This window comes from Coffea arabica, chromosome 4c (assembly GCF_036785885.1).
Source record: "Coffea arabica cultivar ET-39 chromosome 4c, Coffea Arabica ET-39 HiFi, whole genome shotgun sequence".
NCBI classification, from domain to species: Eukaryota; Viridiplantae; Streptophyta; class Magnoliopsida; order Gentianales; family Rubiaceae; genus Coffea; species Coffea arabica.
This window is the reverse complement of record NC_092316.1, coordinates 11053098-11071496: the sequence shown is the minus strand read 5'-3', so window position 1 is coordinate 11071496 and position 18399 is coordinate 11053098. Positions and strand designations below refer to the sequence as shown.

General features: G+C 33.8%; 1 protein-coding gene across 3 annotated transcripts; it reads right to left on the bottom strand.

Annotated features, from left to right (window-relative positions):
* Window positions 1-6946: 6946 nt before the first annotated feature.
* LOC113738762 (pentatricopeptide repeat-containing protein At1g09220, mitochondrial) lies at window positions 6947-11554 on the bottom strand. 3 transcript variants are annotated; one of them, XM_027266027.2, is made up of 3 exons: window positions 9378-11554; window positions 8261-8579; window positions 6947-7731 (listed from the first exon to the last, which is right to left on the bottom strand). In XM_027266027.2, exon 1 carries the CDS (start codon window positions 11209-11211, stop codon window positions 9775-9777), a length of 1437 nt encoding a protein of 478 aa, XP_027121828.1. In that variant the 5' UTR covers window positions 11212-11554; the 3' UTR covers window positions 6947-7731; window positions 8261-8579; window positions 9378-9774. The 3 variants fall into 3 exon arrangements, with proteins under 3 accessions (XP_027121828.1, XP_027121834.1, XP_027121833.1); XM_027266033.2 differs by having other exon boundaries at window positions 8376-8579; XM_027266032.2 differs by having other exon boundaries at window positions 8261-8564.
* Window positions 11555-18399: the final 6845 nt, after the last annotated feature.

The following is an 18399-nucleotide window of genomic DNA, read 5'->3' as shown; positions in this document are numbered from 1 at the left end:
TTAGTGAACCATGTTTGAGCCTTTAACCCTTTTTGTTTGTTTAATAACCATAATTGTTACTCGAAACCTCTTGTTTAGACTTTTTTGTTAAATCTTGCATTGAAAATTTATCTTAACTTCATTGTGCAGGGATTTGATGTGTTGATGCAAAACAATGAATTTGATCTAGCAAGTGTTGGCAATTGAAGTTTACTTTGAGGATGTTTATGGTTGTTTTTGGGAAAAAGAAGAGAAAAAAATGAAAAAAAGGGAAGAAGTGTACATTGTGAAGTGCCTTTTTAGGCATAATTGACATGTTATGATCACTGATGAAGACCCGTGGGTATTCTTCATGGAATTTAGTGCCTTCTGCAGACGAACTTCCTATTTCTTCATTTGATCTTTCAAATTCTGTTCAAACTATTTGTACAATCCAAGGTTCGTCCAGACTGATACCAATTTTCAGGAGTTCGAGTGAGATTTCCTGATAGAAGCTCTATTAAGGAGCCATGTTTCCAAGAAGAAGAAGAACGTAAAGATGAACTAGCTAGCAGGAGAGAAAGACGAGAGAGAGTAGAGATAGAAGAAGAATCAATTCAGTTACAATTTCCTTAACTGCCTTTTCCTTTACAATTCTTCCCTATATAGAAATGAAGTATTCAATCACTTCTTAATTGTTCTGTAACACACTGACTTGCTACCTCATCATTTCTAACAACCTTTAACTAACTCATAAAGCTACTCCAATTTACATAATTTACATATTAGTCCTCGAATACTAGAGGTGGCAAATCAACCCACTTAATTAAATTTACCCATATCCGTCCATGAATAGATGGGTATGGGTATCTTAAATTTTTGTATATGGGTATAAATTAAATGGGTTTTATTGGGTAACCCATCAAACCCAATTAACTCATTTAAAATTCTCTTCCCCCCAAGTCTCTTCTTTTCCCCCACCCTTTTTTTTTTCAAATTTTTCATTTTGTCATGATGTTAACTACTTTTATTTCATTATTATTATTATTATTATTATTTGTTAGTTTTATCTTATTATTTTATTTTCTCTTAGTTTGTTAACTTGCTCATTTTTCAGCATTACTAATTTATGATAAATTTTAGCCTATTTTCTTATCTTTCTAAAATGAAAATTTAAATTTATATATGAAAAAAATGTTAGGAGTTCAAAATTTTTGGATTAAGTCTTTATATTAATTTTTATAGTACTTAGTTCAAATTTTTATATTCTTATTATTCAATTATTAAATAATAGATAATTTTGTGACATAGAGTATAAATGAAAAAAAATTGGTAATTAAGTTTATTGAACATTATAAATAAATATTTAAAACTAATGATGGGTACAAAGAGTGGTATAAATTGATAACTTAGTTTGCAAAAATGAATTTAAATGAGTTTACAAAAAGTTAAAATAAATGGATTACAAATGGGTAATTGGATTACCCAATTCATTTTTTGACTTACCCATTTATACCCATCTAATTAAATGGGTATAAATGAGTTGACTCACTTATACCCATTACCCATTTTACCCAACCCAAACCCGTCCAAGTCACCCATTTTGACACCTCTATCGAATACTGACATTATGTTCGTTGAAATTAGGAGCATGATTCGAAGTTAAGTCGATTAAAAATATATTCAAAATGTGTAAGTGTGTGTTTGTCTATATATATATATATTAGTTGATCTCAATCTGAATGCAGCCTGATAAATTTTCGTCTAAGTTTGTTTTGATAAATGGATCGAAACACTTGATTCAACCAGACTAGTTTAAGCTACTGTCAATGCTGAGCGATTGACAAGCGAGATCAATTTGAGAAAAATGAACCGTATGATTGAGTTGAAAATTGTCATGTTTTTGCATGGACACAATACAAAAATAGTAATTTGGCCCAAATAATTCCAAGTTTTTTGCATGCATATCCATGATTATTTGTCTCTTCATATTGATGCCGAAAATTCTATATCTTTTATCTGATTAGAAGAATTGATTTTATTACATGTCTTCTCTTTGCACCCTGAAAATATGACTTTTTCCCCTTCAAGAAAAAATATAGCGATACATTTATTTCGTGAATAATTTGTTACAATCTATTAAAATTAATGAGTTTATCAATGTAACAATTAAATTAAAACTAAGCAAAGTTAGCACATGTAAATAAAAAAAAAAAATTTACATCAAGTGTGGGATTGCAATCAATTACTCAACTTGTGCTCCACTGGTTATAACTTCATAATTCAACCTCAGCAAATATGGTGTAGAGATTCATGATACTCATAAAAAGAATCAATTTTATTTTGCAAAGGCCAGTTTATGCATAACCATAGCACAAAAATAATAGCTAACACACTTTCCTCTTTCACCAAAAGTAAAAGTACAATATTGCTGACGATAAGAGGTTTTCAAAAAATTTATCCAATTCCATCACAGTATGCAGTGCAAAAGTTAAATTTCGCAATGACAATATAAAAAAATCTATATAGACAAACACAAACAATATCAAACAAAGTGAAAAACCTAGATTGTAGTTTAGCATATTCACAATGATATTATACGAAAAGGTTAAAATTAACTATCTTCTGTAAAAAAAAATGTAAAAAAAGATGGAAAAAAACTAAAAAGTAACAACATGATCACTCAAACTTCACACAAAATCCAATTGGACAATTGATAAGTGAATTTTACCTCCCCTAACTCCTTTACTTACAATGCATGCCTCTTGTGTGTTTTAATTGAGTGGCTAAATGTCAAATTCATCCCAAATTGGGGTCAATTGTGCTAAACTGGTTAAAAAATTAAAACTTTCGAAATGTGTTTTCTCTCAAACAATAGGGACCAAATTGGCCCAACCTCAAACCATTAGTTATGGAAATTTTCAAACAATTCCATTTAGTCAATTTTTTCACTTCATTTGATTTTCCAATATGTTTAACTATTTGCTTAAAACTATTTGGCTGCAAATCTAAAGTATGTACTTCATTACTTTTAATTGTTTTCTTGAATTGAGTGGATTAAGATGCTTTAATACTTTTTTGAGGTAATTATTCCTCTAAATTAGCGTGTTAATTGTTGTATATCTTTGCAACTAACTCAAAAACTGATGTTTCGTGATTGTGACTCCTATCAAAAAGGAGATGCTTTGCTATGTATTCTAAATCATACAATAAATCATAATTGATTGATTGGTCAAGGTGGAGGCCTCGTAATGATGTCCTTGGAATCAATATAAATTCAAGAATTTGACTTGCAAGAACCGAAATTCCACTAGCAATGATTTCTTTAAGTATGCTAATTGTTCAAACCTCACTTATATGACAAGATAATGTGATGGATTGTCTTCATATCAAGATCAAATTCAAACTAAACTGCAGATTTTAATATCCCTAAAGTGCATGAACAGATATAAATAGGTCTTTTATTTTACTACGTCAGATGCAAAGTGGTTGATCGTATCTTATACTTATGTTTCATTGCATGTTATATTTTTTTGACTCAATATGTAACTTATGATTTTTATGTTTAATATCACATAATAAATTTGTCGTACGTCAATTTTTACATTACAAAAGACCAAATAATAATTATTAACCATCTTTAATTACAGGCACCAAACTCCCGTGCATCGCGCGGGCTTTTCCCCCTAGTCTACAAGCATATGATTGTAATGTCTCTCATCATCTGGTTTGCGATCAAGGAAAGCTTCTTCATCAGCACTGAGAAACTTGTTCGCCATCCTGTTTGCTGGAATTGAGAATCGACTTTGCTGGTTATGAACATCACTCGTTGTGAGAGCGTCTTGTTCGTCGCTGATCAAGACTGATGAACAATATTGAGAGGTAATCTTGTGATGGATTGAAATATTTAGAGACTAATTGACATGTACTTCTATAGATGATACAATTCGATTGAAATATTTGGAGACTAATTGCACATGTACTTGTATAGATTATACAATTCTTATGGGACTGGAAGACTGGTTTTAGAAACTTTAAGTATTGTACAAATAGGAGTGGGATAAATTTGTTGACTTTTTGGAAGTTTTTGAATTCTTAGTCAGAGTTACTTTCGGCATATGATTAAAAAATGAGTACAAGTAATATCGGAAACTTCTAAAAAATTGTTTTTCATGTTGGTTTAGGAATTTTTGTCAGGTTAAACGTAGCAACTGAGCTAACAATTTTGTTGTTTTTTCCCTTCTATAAAAAACTAGCAATTGACCTCAACTATTTTCTCAGCTGTGCATCCCTCTAATTACCTTTATAAGAATAGGAAATTTCCATCGTCACAATCGAATGATGCTACGTTGTAAAATTACGTTAAACAGCTTTTCAGTGACTGTTTGTTAAAGAGGAGTACTAACTTGGGAATCCTGCAATAGGATATATATTCAATATTGATGGTCTTATGTGATACAATAATTAGCCCAAAATTGGAGCCTTAAGTTTTCCTGTTTAATATTTGAGTTTTTTTTTAAGATACAATGCAAGTACAGTATATTATGGTACGGTTGTGTCTCAACCAAAAATAAATAAATAAATAAAAATCTAGTTACTTTATTTCATCAACTCTATCTTTGAAAGCAATATTTATTAAGTTTACAAGCCAAACTGGAAGCATCAGCCTGATAGCTAGTCTTGTTTATGGAAATCAAAAGCAAGGTTAACCCAATGCATCATGAGTTTTACAGTCTATATAACAATCGAAAAGTAGGCTGATAAATCATAAAAGTAGCAGTAATACAGAAGGTGATTAAAGATTGGGGAATTTCTTCATCCTAAGGTGAAAAATTTTTGTGTATTCCCTCAATCAAGTATAACAAAAGCAAAACATAGCCCTTCATTGATCCGAACTGCCCACAGTTGCACAACTTTGCCGGCTTCAAGCCTATTGTTGGGCACCATATCTTTCCAGGCTCCTTTTATGACATATGAGACGCTAGTTTTGCCTCTTTGCTTCGGCATCTTCCACCTTGAAAAAGCCACTTCTTTCACTGTACCCGACGGCTCGATTATATCTACCATGATACGATTGTAGTAACGTTTCCCATCTTGTTTAGAATCAAGGAACGCTTCTTGCTCAGCACTGAGAAAGCTTTTATTCATCTTCTTTTCAGGAATGGAGAATCGATTTTGTTGTTTGCTAACATCACTTGCTGTGAGAGCCTTTTGTATCACCAAAATCGCCTTGTCTTTTTCATCAAATACTCCACCTTTTTCTCTGGCTCTCTCGCAAATTTGTTCCCTGACTTCCTCTGGCAATCCTGGTTCAGGAAATGGACGCTCATCATAAACAGGGCTCCTGCTCTTAACACTCTTCTTATCAAAACGCTCCTTTTGTTTCTCGTTTATTTTTCCAGTGAAAAAACCATCACCATCCTCCCTCTTCGCTTGAATTTTGATGCCTTTTTCACCTTGATAAAGTTCATCACCATAAGGTAGCTTCCAGGAACCTGCTCTTATTGAAACCTCACTCTCGTTACAAACAACTTCCTCGATCTTCTCATTCCTGTTATTCAATCCCTCATTAAAACCCTCCTTCAAGCTTCTTTCCCTTATCAAAATCCCATTACTAGAACCCTCCTCCTTACGTTTCTTGATGCTTTTTTGGCCTTCGAAAAATTCATCATCATCGGATTCTTCATCCCCATTCTCCAGGGTTTTCACCACGAATCTTTTTCTTTTTGAAACCCCATTACTAGTACGCTCATACTCGATGGTTTTCTCCACTACTTTCTTATTGACTTTCACCTCACCATCATAAACCACTGGTTTCTTCAACAATCTCTCTCTCCTCCAATTCTCATCACGATGGGGCGGCTGGCCATCATCAAAATCAGTACCATTGTTCAACTTCTCCTTGGGATATTCCTCAAAACGCCCCTCTGGCGTATTCCTTATGACACAGCAGACTTCTCTGGGGGTTCTCTTACGCTTGCATATATATCTGATGTAGTCTGGGCGCCGCTTCATCTCGGGCACTAGAGAATCTTGATGAAGCTTATCAGCGGCTGCTTTCTTTCTCTCTTCTTCATCTAGTTTGATTTTTTCTTCTGTTGCAAGTTTTGCTAAGCAGTCAATCAACAACATTGTTCGTGGTTGATCAAGATTGATCAAAGAATGTAGAAACTTGAGTATAATCTTCTGAATTTTGATGTTGGAAAAACAACGCATACTAATTCTCCTAGTCAGTTGTTATACGTTGTTATAATTGTACTGGGATTGGAAGACACTGGTTTTAGAAACTTTAGTATTGTTATAGGATAGGAATTCCTAGCGTCTAAAAATTGTCGGATTCTCATAAAAGATAGCTTTAAGGCATTTAAAAAAAAAAAAAGAAAATTCGTTTTGCCAGTTTACCAATAATATTAGCTTTTCTTTTTTAAAAAATTGTATTGCCGGTTTACCAAAATTTTTAATTTTTTTACAAATAATTAGTTGAATGTCAGAAATTTCTAACAAGAAGTTTTTACGAATTTTTGTCTTCTTAAATGTTTGAAATTGGCAATTGAATTGATTTCAAAATTTCTTCATTTTATTTTTTTTGACATACAACAACAAAGAAAAATTTTTTTTTGGAGTAATGGATAAGCGAGAACAATTTTATTTACTGAAACTTTCTGTTAAAAAAAAAAAGTTCTTAATTATCTGCTACAAAGGAATTAGAGGGCAGGGAAATCGCTTATTAGTCTTAGAAATTTATGTCCAAAATTTAAAAATATCACTTACTTACCCTATAAATTATCCTGTAAACCTTTCAGCCCATTACGTGGCAACTACGGCCCATTACTTGCTTCCCTTTTTTTCATTTCCAATCACTGAAATTCAAGGTTCGCCCCCCTTCTGCAAAGTTTCAGATGAGCAAAGATTTGGTTTATCTTTGCATGATCTTGAAATCAAAAGGTGGAAAAGTATGAAAAAATCAAGAAAGTTGGGTCTGGTGAGGTGCTTGGAAAGCGTCTGATAAGCACACTGGTGAGGTGCTTGCAATTAAAAAGATCAAGAAGTATCGTTCAGAAGAGCTTAATCTGAGAGAAATCAACTAAGAAAAATGGACCATCCGAATATTGTGAAGCTGAAGGGCGTTATTACAGAGCATGACACACTCTACTGTGTGTTTGAATACCTGGAATGTACTCTAAACCAACTGATGCAGCAGACAAGAACGCCAATACCAGGTTCCAGTGAGGCAGACGGCATCAATACAATATGCAGTGTTTTAGGTAGCCCAACAGAGAATAACTGGTCTGAAGGTCTTAAACTTGCCAGTGATGTTTAAATACCAGTTTCCACAGGTTGCTGGTATCTCTTTTTCCACCTTGATACCTTCTGCTATTAAGGACGCAATCAATCTAATCGCATCACTTTGCTCATGGGATCCAGGTAAAAGGCCTACCGCCTCAAAGGCAACCATCCTTTCTTCCAGATTTGTCTTTGTACTCCACCCTATTTCCATGGCAAAGGTGCTGATGCGAGATGCGAGAAAGCTAAGACAGCTTTCTAAGACAGCCAGATAGGCTGTTAAAGTGTCAACTTCTACAAGGTGCCTTTTGTTATGTATCCTCCCATTCTTTGCGCTCATCTCTCCTCATCTTTCTCATGATCATCCTCCTTGTGTTGCTCATTTCAAGAGCCAACTAATACTGTATCTGTCCAGAGCAAATACTATCCGGGTGACAGAGTTCCCTTCATCTTGAAGATTTTTCTCCCGACTATCTCAACTGAAAGAAGCTGGAGACAGAACTATTGCAAATTATTCAACTTGATGTTTGTAAACATTGAAACTTGAAATTTTTGGGATGACACCATGATACCACAGATAGGTCATTCTTTGTAAATTCTGAAGTGTAGCATCCAATGTATGCCTGAGGGACCATAACTTTTCACCACTTTTTATCATTACATTTGCTATTACAGAGTTTCAATTCCAGCACCGCTTAATGCTATACTAATTGGTTATGCATGCAGGGTTGCATGGCCTACTTCTATTTTTTAAACTTTTAGGGATTCATAACAGGAAGGAGAAACATATTGTATCATTACAATTTAAACGTAATTATCAACTAATTTATAACTTCTTTCAAAGGCTGATCAGAAATTAATGTAACAACTTGTCAAAATAACCAGTGTTGTATATAGGAGAAACACAACTAAAAGGAATCTCATTAAAGTTGCAAGTCAATGAAAATAATAGAAATACTATGACCAGAACAAGAGCCAAAAAACAACAATGCTGACACTCAAAAAATCTTACACTCACAGTGTACACCGATGAGTGGGGTGATTGATGAATGACATCGGGAATTGTCTCCCAAATCTTGCAATCATTCACGTATATAAAAGGGTTCATTCTCAAACACCATCTTTATACTTACGGCGTAGCATAGCATTTCTTTTTCCAATTTATTTGTAGTTGAATATGGAAAGTGCAAGCTGCCATATTAAGTTCTTCCTCCCTGGTCCTCCATGGAACACCTATTCTCAGACTGACTGTCTAAATGGCAAGATTCCTTTATACATGTAGTTGCCAACTATCTTTTGATAGATGATAAACTGTGGAATACCTGGACAAAAGGAAACTAAAACGATTCCAATCAGTACCAGACAAAGCTTGAGAGAATAAAATGACAGGAAACAATCAACCAATAACATAAATTTCAATGAAAGGAACAAAGTGAACAGACATAACTACCATGCAACCCCTCTTCGTCTTTTCAGAAATCAAGAAATTCGCTCCATTAATTACAAAGCCAACAAGACAGGAGGGGGAAGGGAAGTGTGGAAACAGAATCTGTAAATCAATATAAGGAAGATAGAAAACGACATGTTATTTTGGATGATGAAGCTGAAGTACTGTCAACAAACAAAATTCTTTGCAAATTAAATCAAAGTTTTACAGCCGTTTTACAAACTTTGAGGATAAGCCAACACATCACATTCAGTCATGGGATTTAGCATCACCCTACATCAATTTTTTTCTATAAGTGGGCTTGAGAATGACCCTCAGCCATGAGAACTTTTTGAACTTTCAGTTTATTCACTTTGTGAAATACCAAGAAAAAAAGTTTTCCACCAATGGGCAATGTTTCCAGTGCAACTGGAATAAAAGCTAAAAGGTTTACTAACTAAATATCCCATTCCTGATATTGTAGAAGTATGAACTTGTGAGAAGTAGCATTTGTACTTGTCTTTTCTAGTCTGAATTAATGCCATCAATTGGAGGCTTTTGACACAACACATGAGAAGAAACATCACTATAATTAAAAAAAGGTCACCTGACTCCACCCAACAGAAAACAATTGGAAGAATAGTTTTCTACCATAAATAATAAGTGGGTAATTCAAATTTGAAACATCATCAAGCAGATAAAAAGATACCTTTCTTGAGACAACTTCCAACTGAAGGCTTTTCTAGTTTAACACCAAACCAAGCAAAAACTTGGAATTTAGTAGGTAACTTATTTCCAGTTCCGTCGGACATTGAAAAAGGTATATTCTCATGGAACTGACCTACTATAAGAACTTTGAAACATCATCATACCAACTGAAGAACAGCAGTGAATAATACTCAAAATCTGACTTTCATTTAAACAACTTAGAAACTAAGAATCCGTTAACCACTCCCTGGCACTGGAAGGAAGACAAAACATTTCACACAACTCCAAGTATTGTTCCCCAGGTCAAGACATGCTAGATGAGAATAAGAGTTTTGCTGGTTGGCTCAACTTCTTAACACAGTATGACCAACGTAGCAGACAGGTTCTGCAGTTCCCCATCAGACAAAGCTAAGGCCAGTAACTTTTGCTGCGTTTTTCTTATCCATGTGGCTTCTCACTCTCTCAGAATCAATATACCTACCAACACCAGCAAAGATATTGGATAAAAGGACATAATCACCACCGTATTGTCTCTCCATCTCCATAATGATCCTTGTAACTTTCTCACCCATCTCAACATTTCCATGAAAACTACAAGCACCTAAAAGTGTCCTCCAAACTACTACATTGCCAATATCCATAGGAATTTCCATAGCTATCTTCTCTGCTTCTTCTAGCCTCCCCGCCCTCCCCAACATGTCTATCACACTCCCGTAATGTTTTATGTCTGGAACAATGTCATACTCATTAACCATCCTTCTGAAGAACTCAAGGCCTTCATCAACCAATCCACCATGACTGCAAGCATTGAGAACACTCAAAAATGTTACTGGATTTGGTTTCAGACCTGTACACAGCATCCCGCTAAAGCTTTTTGAAGCTTCTTCCGCCATCCCATGCATAGCAAAACTGGATATAATAGATGTCCATGTAACTATATTCTTCCTTTCATCTAATATGTCCCGAAAAACTCTTAGTGCATATTCTATACTCCCACACTTTGCATATGCATCAATTAGACAATTCATAACTCGCATATCAGAAGCATTATATCCGCTTTTCTCTCCATAAGCATGAACCAGTTGGCAAAACTCAATATGCCTGAGATTCCATATAGCTGGAAAAATTGCTAAAAGAGTCACTTCAGTGGGCTTGATGCCCTGATAGATAACCATTCTCTGAAATAATGAGAGAGCTTTGACAAATTGCCTCATCCTTGTATAACCGTCAATCATGCCAGTCCAAGAAACAACATTCTTTTGAGGCATCCTATTGAAAACAGATTGAGCAGATCCAAGATCGCCCCACCTTATAAAACCCGTAAGCAAAGCATTCCAAGTTACCAAATTCTTCTGAGGCATTTCATCAAACACCTTCCCCGCTTCCACTAAACACCCACACTTCATATACATGTCAATCAGAGCAGTTTGTACATAGATATGTTCCTGAAAGCCAGCTTTGTAAGTTAAACAGTGAAGTTGTTTACCTAAGCCACTTTGGATCAGATTTGCAGAGGCTTTGATGAGGAAAGAATAGGTGAAGCTGTCAAAGAAGTACTCAACTTGACAGTGGCCCTGGAGGTGTTGAAATAGGAAGACAGCCTCTTGGGGTGAAAGCCCAAGAGCATACTGCCGCAGTATGAAGTTCCAAAGACCTAATAATTCTGTCAATTTATTCTTTGCCGAAGAATGCTGCTCCAATTCAATGGTGGCATTGCTTGTGCTTTTGGGAGCAAATATCAATTGACAATGGAGTTGTTGAATGGCTCGTCGAAAACTTCGTTGGTGTTTCTTGTGTGAAAGAAAGAGAATATACTGGCAGTATTTTCTGAGCATCTAAATGATTAAAGTAGTTCAGCCAAGACCAAGATATCAAATGGGAAATAATTCAATCAACTCAAGTATTCCTACCTAAACACATGAAAGCCAGTAAAAAAGGGGCAAAATTTGAATCGAACCATTTTCATTGGCTCTTCTCCCTCTCATTTCTTCCTTAAAAATAGAATAAAAAATACACATGAACCAGGCTATTAAAATTTTGGTGGAATCAGACTAATAATAGCGCTGACAAAACCACATAATGTCGAAAGGAAAATTGATTTATTGGCTTATATCCCTACATAATTCCAGAAATTTGCACTGTTTGTTCAGCAACTGGAGTGAAAGCTCGACTCGAGTTTGGTCAACATCGAGGTTGAGCTCTCAAAGATCCTAAGCTCGTTAGTTTGCGAGCCGACTCGATTTTATATATTCCTAATATTGTATTATTTGTTCAAAAAATTATTATTTTATTCATTTTTAAAAATAAAATAATTATTTTCTATTTTTTTTAAGCTCAAGCTCGAGTTCAACTCGACTTGAATTTGAGATCGAACTCGAGCTCGAGCTTGGTAAAATTAAGTTGAGACTCGGTTCGATTAGGCCAAAACTCGACTCAACTCGTTTGCGAGCCATGTGTATTGATGCAATAAAATGAACTATGAGAAAGGCATTTCATAAAGACCACTAAAACAAAATAATTGAAAACATAACTTCTGCATCATGCACAAGTCATGTGTCCAAGAATCAGAGTCGCCCATGTTTGATGCAAGTAAAGAAAACAAGCATAGGGCCAAGAATCTGGAAAAATACCATATTGAGAAAGAGTAAGCTTAAGATAAAGCGCATAAAAGAGAGATACCTGACCATCATTTTCTATTCAAAAAATTGAATATTGTCAATACAATCATATTCTTGTCACCTAGTGACAAATTAGACAATAGCCATTGTTCAGTTTTAACTCTCAACAGACGACCCATAATTTGGCACATTTTCATATAGTTCTGCTAAACATGCAAGAACTATTTACCAAGACTAAGTGGACATAATAAATCATTGCTGACTTGAATCAATAAGAATTAGGAGCCCAAACTACCGTCAAAATAAGAGACTTGACCAACAAAAAACATAGTCATAGAAAAGCAATGGTGAGAAATTTATTCAACTGTCAATTAAGAAAATAAATATAGGACTTAACAGAGAGGGACCACAGTCTGCATTAGAATTGAAAATTTCCAGCAACAATATCTGAAACACCATAATACAACTGTGAAGAAAAATCATGAGATTCATGTCAACCAGTCATCCAGAATAATGTGTCCTCAAGTTGAATGGCACTTAAACTAGAGAGCGCAACTTCTTTAGAAGGCAGAAGCATTAAGCCAATGCAAACAAATTCTTCACCTAGAAAAAGAAGCAACAGGAGGTACCTCATGCAAGGCCTCAATCTTATCAAGTTCTGTATTTTCAACACAATGGACACCTTTAGAAAGGTTTCCGGGTATATTTCATAGTCTAGCAGATAATAGATGAGAACACTCACATTTTGAGCTTTTTCACTTGATCCAAGAGCTTTTTCATACAATGGCACCATAGGTTGTGTATGACACATGTGACCATGATTAGCAAACCAGAATTTCAGTCCTAGTCACAAAACAAACCTTTCAGTCCTAATTACAATTTTTGTGAAAAGGAAAGAAAAAGCAAAAAAAAATATTATCTATCTATTACATCTTGAGGTATTTAAGTACCCCCTAATAATTACAAAACATAAATTAAATAGACATAAAATAAATATGAACTTTAAATGAATAAATAAAAGAATTTCCATAAAAATATATAAACACATAGGGGCACATAAGTTCACATGATCGGAGTTCAAAGGATAATAGGGGTACCTCTCTTTTGAAAGAAGTAACAATTAAAGATAAAGATAAAAAAACTTAGGGACTAAAATGGAAAAAATGAATGAAGGATTAAAGAGTCCAGGACAATCTCAATGAAAATGAGAAAAACAAAAAATTTTTGTGGCCAAAATATAAAAATTTTAAAATCGAGAAGTCAAAATGTAAATTTTGCAAAATCAGTTTTTACCACCCTTTTATTCATAATCTACTCAAAATCTAGACTAATTTGAACACCAAAGTGATTTTCAAGTCATCAAACTAAAAACTATTTACATTAGTTCCTAAAGTTGTAAAATTAGAATTCTAAAGTTAATGAATTCACTTAAAATTTAATTAACTTCAAAAACTTAAATTCATTCATCAAAGCATGCATAAACATCATAAAAGAAGGCCAAGAATTCAAAAGGAAAATTTTGTCAGTTTTCACAAATTTTGGCGCCTTAACATGATTATGCAAAAATTAGGGGGCCAAATAGCAAATATTTTTTTTGGGCAGCAAGCAATTATCATGAATAAGTGCAAAAGATATCCAAGACTCCATGTTGAATGAAAATGAAAAAAAAAAGGGGCGAAAATTCCAGCACCAGGTTGCTTGCTTCTTCGGTCACCTATGATAAGGGTTGAGATCGTGACGAATTCAAGCTCGAATTTCATGACCTTGGAGTGGCTTTCTCTAAAAACTTTCAACAGAGGAGTTTCTCTGCTGCGACTATAGAATGCACAGAAAAAAAAATCACCTTAAACAGCGTTCAAAAGAGTTAGAAAAATGGATTCGAACAGGGCTGATTCATCATCCCTGTTTTTTCCTGTGGCCTCACAGCCCAACTCTTTACATAGATCAAATCATCTCATCATTCCTAACATGCTTATAACATCAAAAGTAACCCAGAATCATCATATCTTGCACAAAACAAGAAATAGTTCGAGAACAACCCATACTTCAACCTCCTACTACTTCACATAACTCAACGAAAAAATTGCAGAAAACTCATGTCCTACATCTTTACAGGTCTAAAATGGCAAGACTCATTTAAAATTTTAGGCCAAAACATTCCAAAAAAAAAAATCACTATCGTCTACCAAGAATGGGAGAAATTCTAAGAAATTAGTCAAGTATGATATAAAATGAAAAGAGTTGATCAAGTAAGGTTATCAACGACTCCTTTGAGGGTTTTAAGTCGGGCTAGATAGCGATGGATTGCCAAATTCAAGATTCGTGGAACTCCTCTCTGTTGGGGTGAAGAACTTCGGATTCCAAGAGCTGAGAAACGGGTGATTTGAACAAGAATTTTCGCAGCTTTAGAGTGGTTTTCCTCAGAAACCTCCAACAGAAAAGTTACTCTCTGTTGACTCAGGAAAGTGTAGCAAAAAGAATCTCCCTAAAATGATAAATCATGAAAGAGATATTCGGGCTTGAACAGGGCTGGTTCATCAGCCCTGTTTTCTCTTATTTTTCCGGAAATTTTTCTCTCTGATCCTTCCCCATATCATTATTCTTGTATGGCTCTCTGATCCTTCCATCATTCTTGTATGGCTGATGATCACACCAAACCTCACCCTTAAATTCTACAATGCAGCCAACTATTTAAGTTGCAAGTAAGAGCAACATAAGTCGGCTTTTGAGGTGTACTGTGGACTTAGGTTTGTAAAGTCAATAGTCGGTTTCTTCCGTTTGACAAAAAAAGTAAGAGCAACATAATTCATAAAAGGGGTAATTGCGGAAACCTCCCCTGAGGTTTCTAACACTTGCTCTAACCTCCCCTGTGGTTTGAAAAATTGCACCGACCTCTCCTGAACTTACTAATCCTTTGCAAATTCAATCCAAACGATTAAAATATTATTTTAGGGAGTGAAATTAGAATTTTGTACTAGATTTGCACTTTGTGCTACATGTCCAATGAATGACAAAGTGATACAAATCAATTAACAATTAATAAACTTTAAAGGGTGTAGTTTATGGGCAAATAGGCATTACCCATTTAAAGTACTGGCTCGTTATGGATATTTTACTTTCAAACATTTAATTTATGATAAATATATCAATGTTTGTAAGTAAAATTTAAAAAGTGTTACAGTAATATTCTTACAAAAAGGATTTTGGTATAAATTCATATAACTGAAGTGTAAACTTGAATATGTCAATTCAGACAATTAAATTGGTGATTACACTAAAACTATACTAGTTTATATGAAATATAATAAGAATTGCAATAATGAGCTTGAATTGGACAGAACTTAACTTATGGAAGAGAATTTCTCTCCATTACATTCAATAAAATTAACACTATTCATAATATTTTTCATCAGTTGTGTTAGCTATGCACAAAATTTTGTATAAAATTGACTAAAATTTACCCTCAAATTAATCATTACAAAATTTACTACAATTTTGACTCATTTTTCACCGTTTAAACGTTTCGTGTAAATTGAATGTCAAAGTATTTTCCAAAAAATATCATTTTTTAGTATGTTGATCTAGAAATTAAAAGAAAAATAATGACACAATTTGATGATTTTATAGACTTATAAAATTATAGGTATGAACAAATGGAGAAATCAATAGAGAGAAATTCAATGAAGAGGATTCTAACCCGGGAATAATACTCAGATTTCAACTCTAGTCTGTAGTTGATGTACCATGCAACTGACTTACAAAACGCAACAAGAATTTGCAAGTTGCAATTATTCATTAAAACTTGTATCCTGATTATACAGTACTAAAGCTCACCGAACTACAAACTTTTTAGTGTTTTTATCTATATATCGTGTTCATACTTTTATTTCTCGTCATATTTTAGTGATTTGGAAATGGAAAATAGAAGGGTCGAAGACTGGAACTGCATGCCAAAAGTAATGGTCAGTTTAATTTGCAACGTACAAATCCATCATTATAAAATGCTCACTATGATTTTTGCCTTTTCTTTTTTGAGCAAATCTAACAGTCGTTAGTATCACTACCGTTTTTTACCCTACTAGCCCATTTGGAACAATCAAAGTGCATGGAATTGTTCATAGAATCATGGTTCCCAACAAATCTTATAATCAAATTAAGGGCGTGAAAAACAACAAAACCCTTGTCATCATAGTTAGCATGGGTTGGCAATTCAAATTGAAGCTTTTCTTACATTAACTAGGGAGTCTATAAAGAACCTTTATGACGTCGAGGTTGCCTATGAGTTTGTCATCGGCTGCTTTTATATACGCCGGAGACGACCCTGCTATTTTACAATTCCTAATTTCACTTGCCAATTCTTGGGAGTCCGGCACAAATTAACTTGTAAAATGGTTGAGGGAGGGAAAGAGCTAGAATTTGCTAGCTTAGCTGTGGACAATAATGTTCATTTACATTCTCGTTTGACAAGTGGATTTTTTGGATGTTTGTGTAAAACTTTACTGTAACTTACTGTAGAAATTTTTTAAAAAATTTTTGAAGTGTATAGTTTAAAATTTTTGAAAATTTTTTTGAGATTACTATATCTAAAGTTTTTAAAAAACTTCTAGCAGACAAAATTGGCAAAAAACTTGGCTGCCAAACAAGGCTCGTGGTCCATGATAATTACTTCTTGTGAGCTGCATACAGTTTAATTTGAGAAAACGTAACGTCATACGTGCATAATGGGAAGGAGTTAGTGCGGTTGGAATTTCGTGCGATTGGGTTTGATTATTATACTTTTTACATTATTTGATATTTAATTATATAGATTAATTTTTTATACACTGATAGTGTACTGATTTTTTTATACTAACAATTTTGAATAAATGCGTGCATGCTTTGAATTTCAAATTTCAATTAATATTATGTGGTATGATCTAAATTTACTAGTATAAAAAAATTATACACTGGCAGTGTATAAAAAAAATTTATCATAATTATATTACATTATTGTACACGAAATAAGGTAATGTACATGAATTGAACATATATTCAATATAATATTGTAATATATTTGTATACAAAAAATTTAAACATGCGCAACAATTGAATTAGACCGCACAAAATGCAAACATATCGAGTCTTTGTTTTTTTTTTTTCCAAGATAGACAATTAATTATATTAGAAACATTCAGGAGTTAACGAATAAATGACCCAATTAAAGGTGATCTAAGAGAGACCCACAAAAAACCCAGATCGAGTCTTTGTCCATGGATAACTTAAATATAGTAGGAGTAGGAGACTTCTTTTAAGTCTTCCACTTAACCGAGGATTTGAAACACTAGTGGAAGACTTCTTGGACTTCCATAGCCCCATTTCTTGTCTTTATTCTCTTTGTTTTTTTTCTAAACTAATTCAAGGTATCTAACTTACACTCCTTTTTTTTTTCAAATCATTTCTTTGTTTTTTCTAAACTGATCTCAGACATTTTACTTACATTCCTTCCTTTCAAACTATCCAATCCATCGCTCCCCCAAATCCGAGATAAATCCTTTTTTTAAAATTTTTTTATAGTATAAATGGGAAGTTTCAAATTTGAAACCTCTTATTTACACTATCTTTTTTCAAACCATCCAATTTATTCCTCTACCAAGAGATATACCTTAAAATAACCGGGTGCAGGAATGTGAGGAATGCAACCATAACTTTGTCCGGCAAAAGGATAGGTAAAGTGTCCTTAATTATAAATAATTTGCCCTTGGTTGTCCGGAGCAATCTCCCATGCAAATCCAGTCGAACATTAACTCTTCCTTTTTTTTCACACAATTTCTCGTATAGTTGCAAAATCCTATTAGTGCATGTGCCAAGTCAAATAGAAATTGTTGCTAAGTGCTCATATGATAGGGTGCGTAATTGCTATTAAATTTATGAATATTCTCCCTTGATTTTTGGCCGAATATTGTATTATTGAATTGATTCTACTCATAATTGGCAATTGATATTGATTGTAGGAATAAGGCAAGAAAAAGAGTAAAAAGTGATTTAATGAAGATTCTTAACCTGTTTCACGTGGCTACGCCTAAGTCTAGCCCTCAAGTCCGGAAAGATTGATATTCGCACGTGTTTCAGTTTTCCGAGTTGAAGGCGAGATGATTGGTCTTTCATCTTTCCAATTTATATTGGGAAATGATTTAGAACCTGTTTGATAATTCAATTCAGTACTTAAATTTAATGGATTCAGATATTAACATATTCAAATCGTTTGATAACTAAAAATTGAACATCTGAATTAATTAAGTAGCAAAACTTACTCCTAAAATTAAATGATAAGCTATCCATTTATCACTGAATGTGATAAGCTATCAAATGTATTAGATTTAATACTTAATAATTCAATAATTTAATGAATTTAGATTTCAAATTTTA

Bases quoted from the DNA above. Each gene is read 5' to 3' on its own strand.
- LOC113738762 (XM_027266027.2), bottom strand. From the start codon at position 11,211: ATGCTCAGAAAATACTGCCAGTATATTCTCTTTCTTTCACACAAGAAA.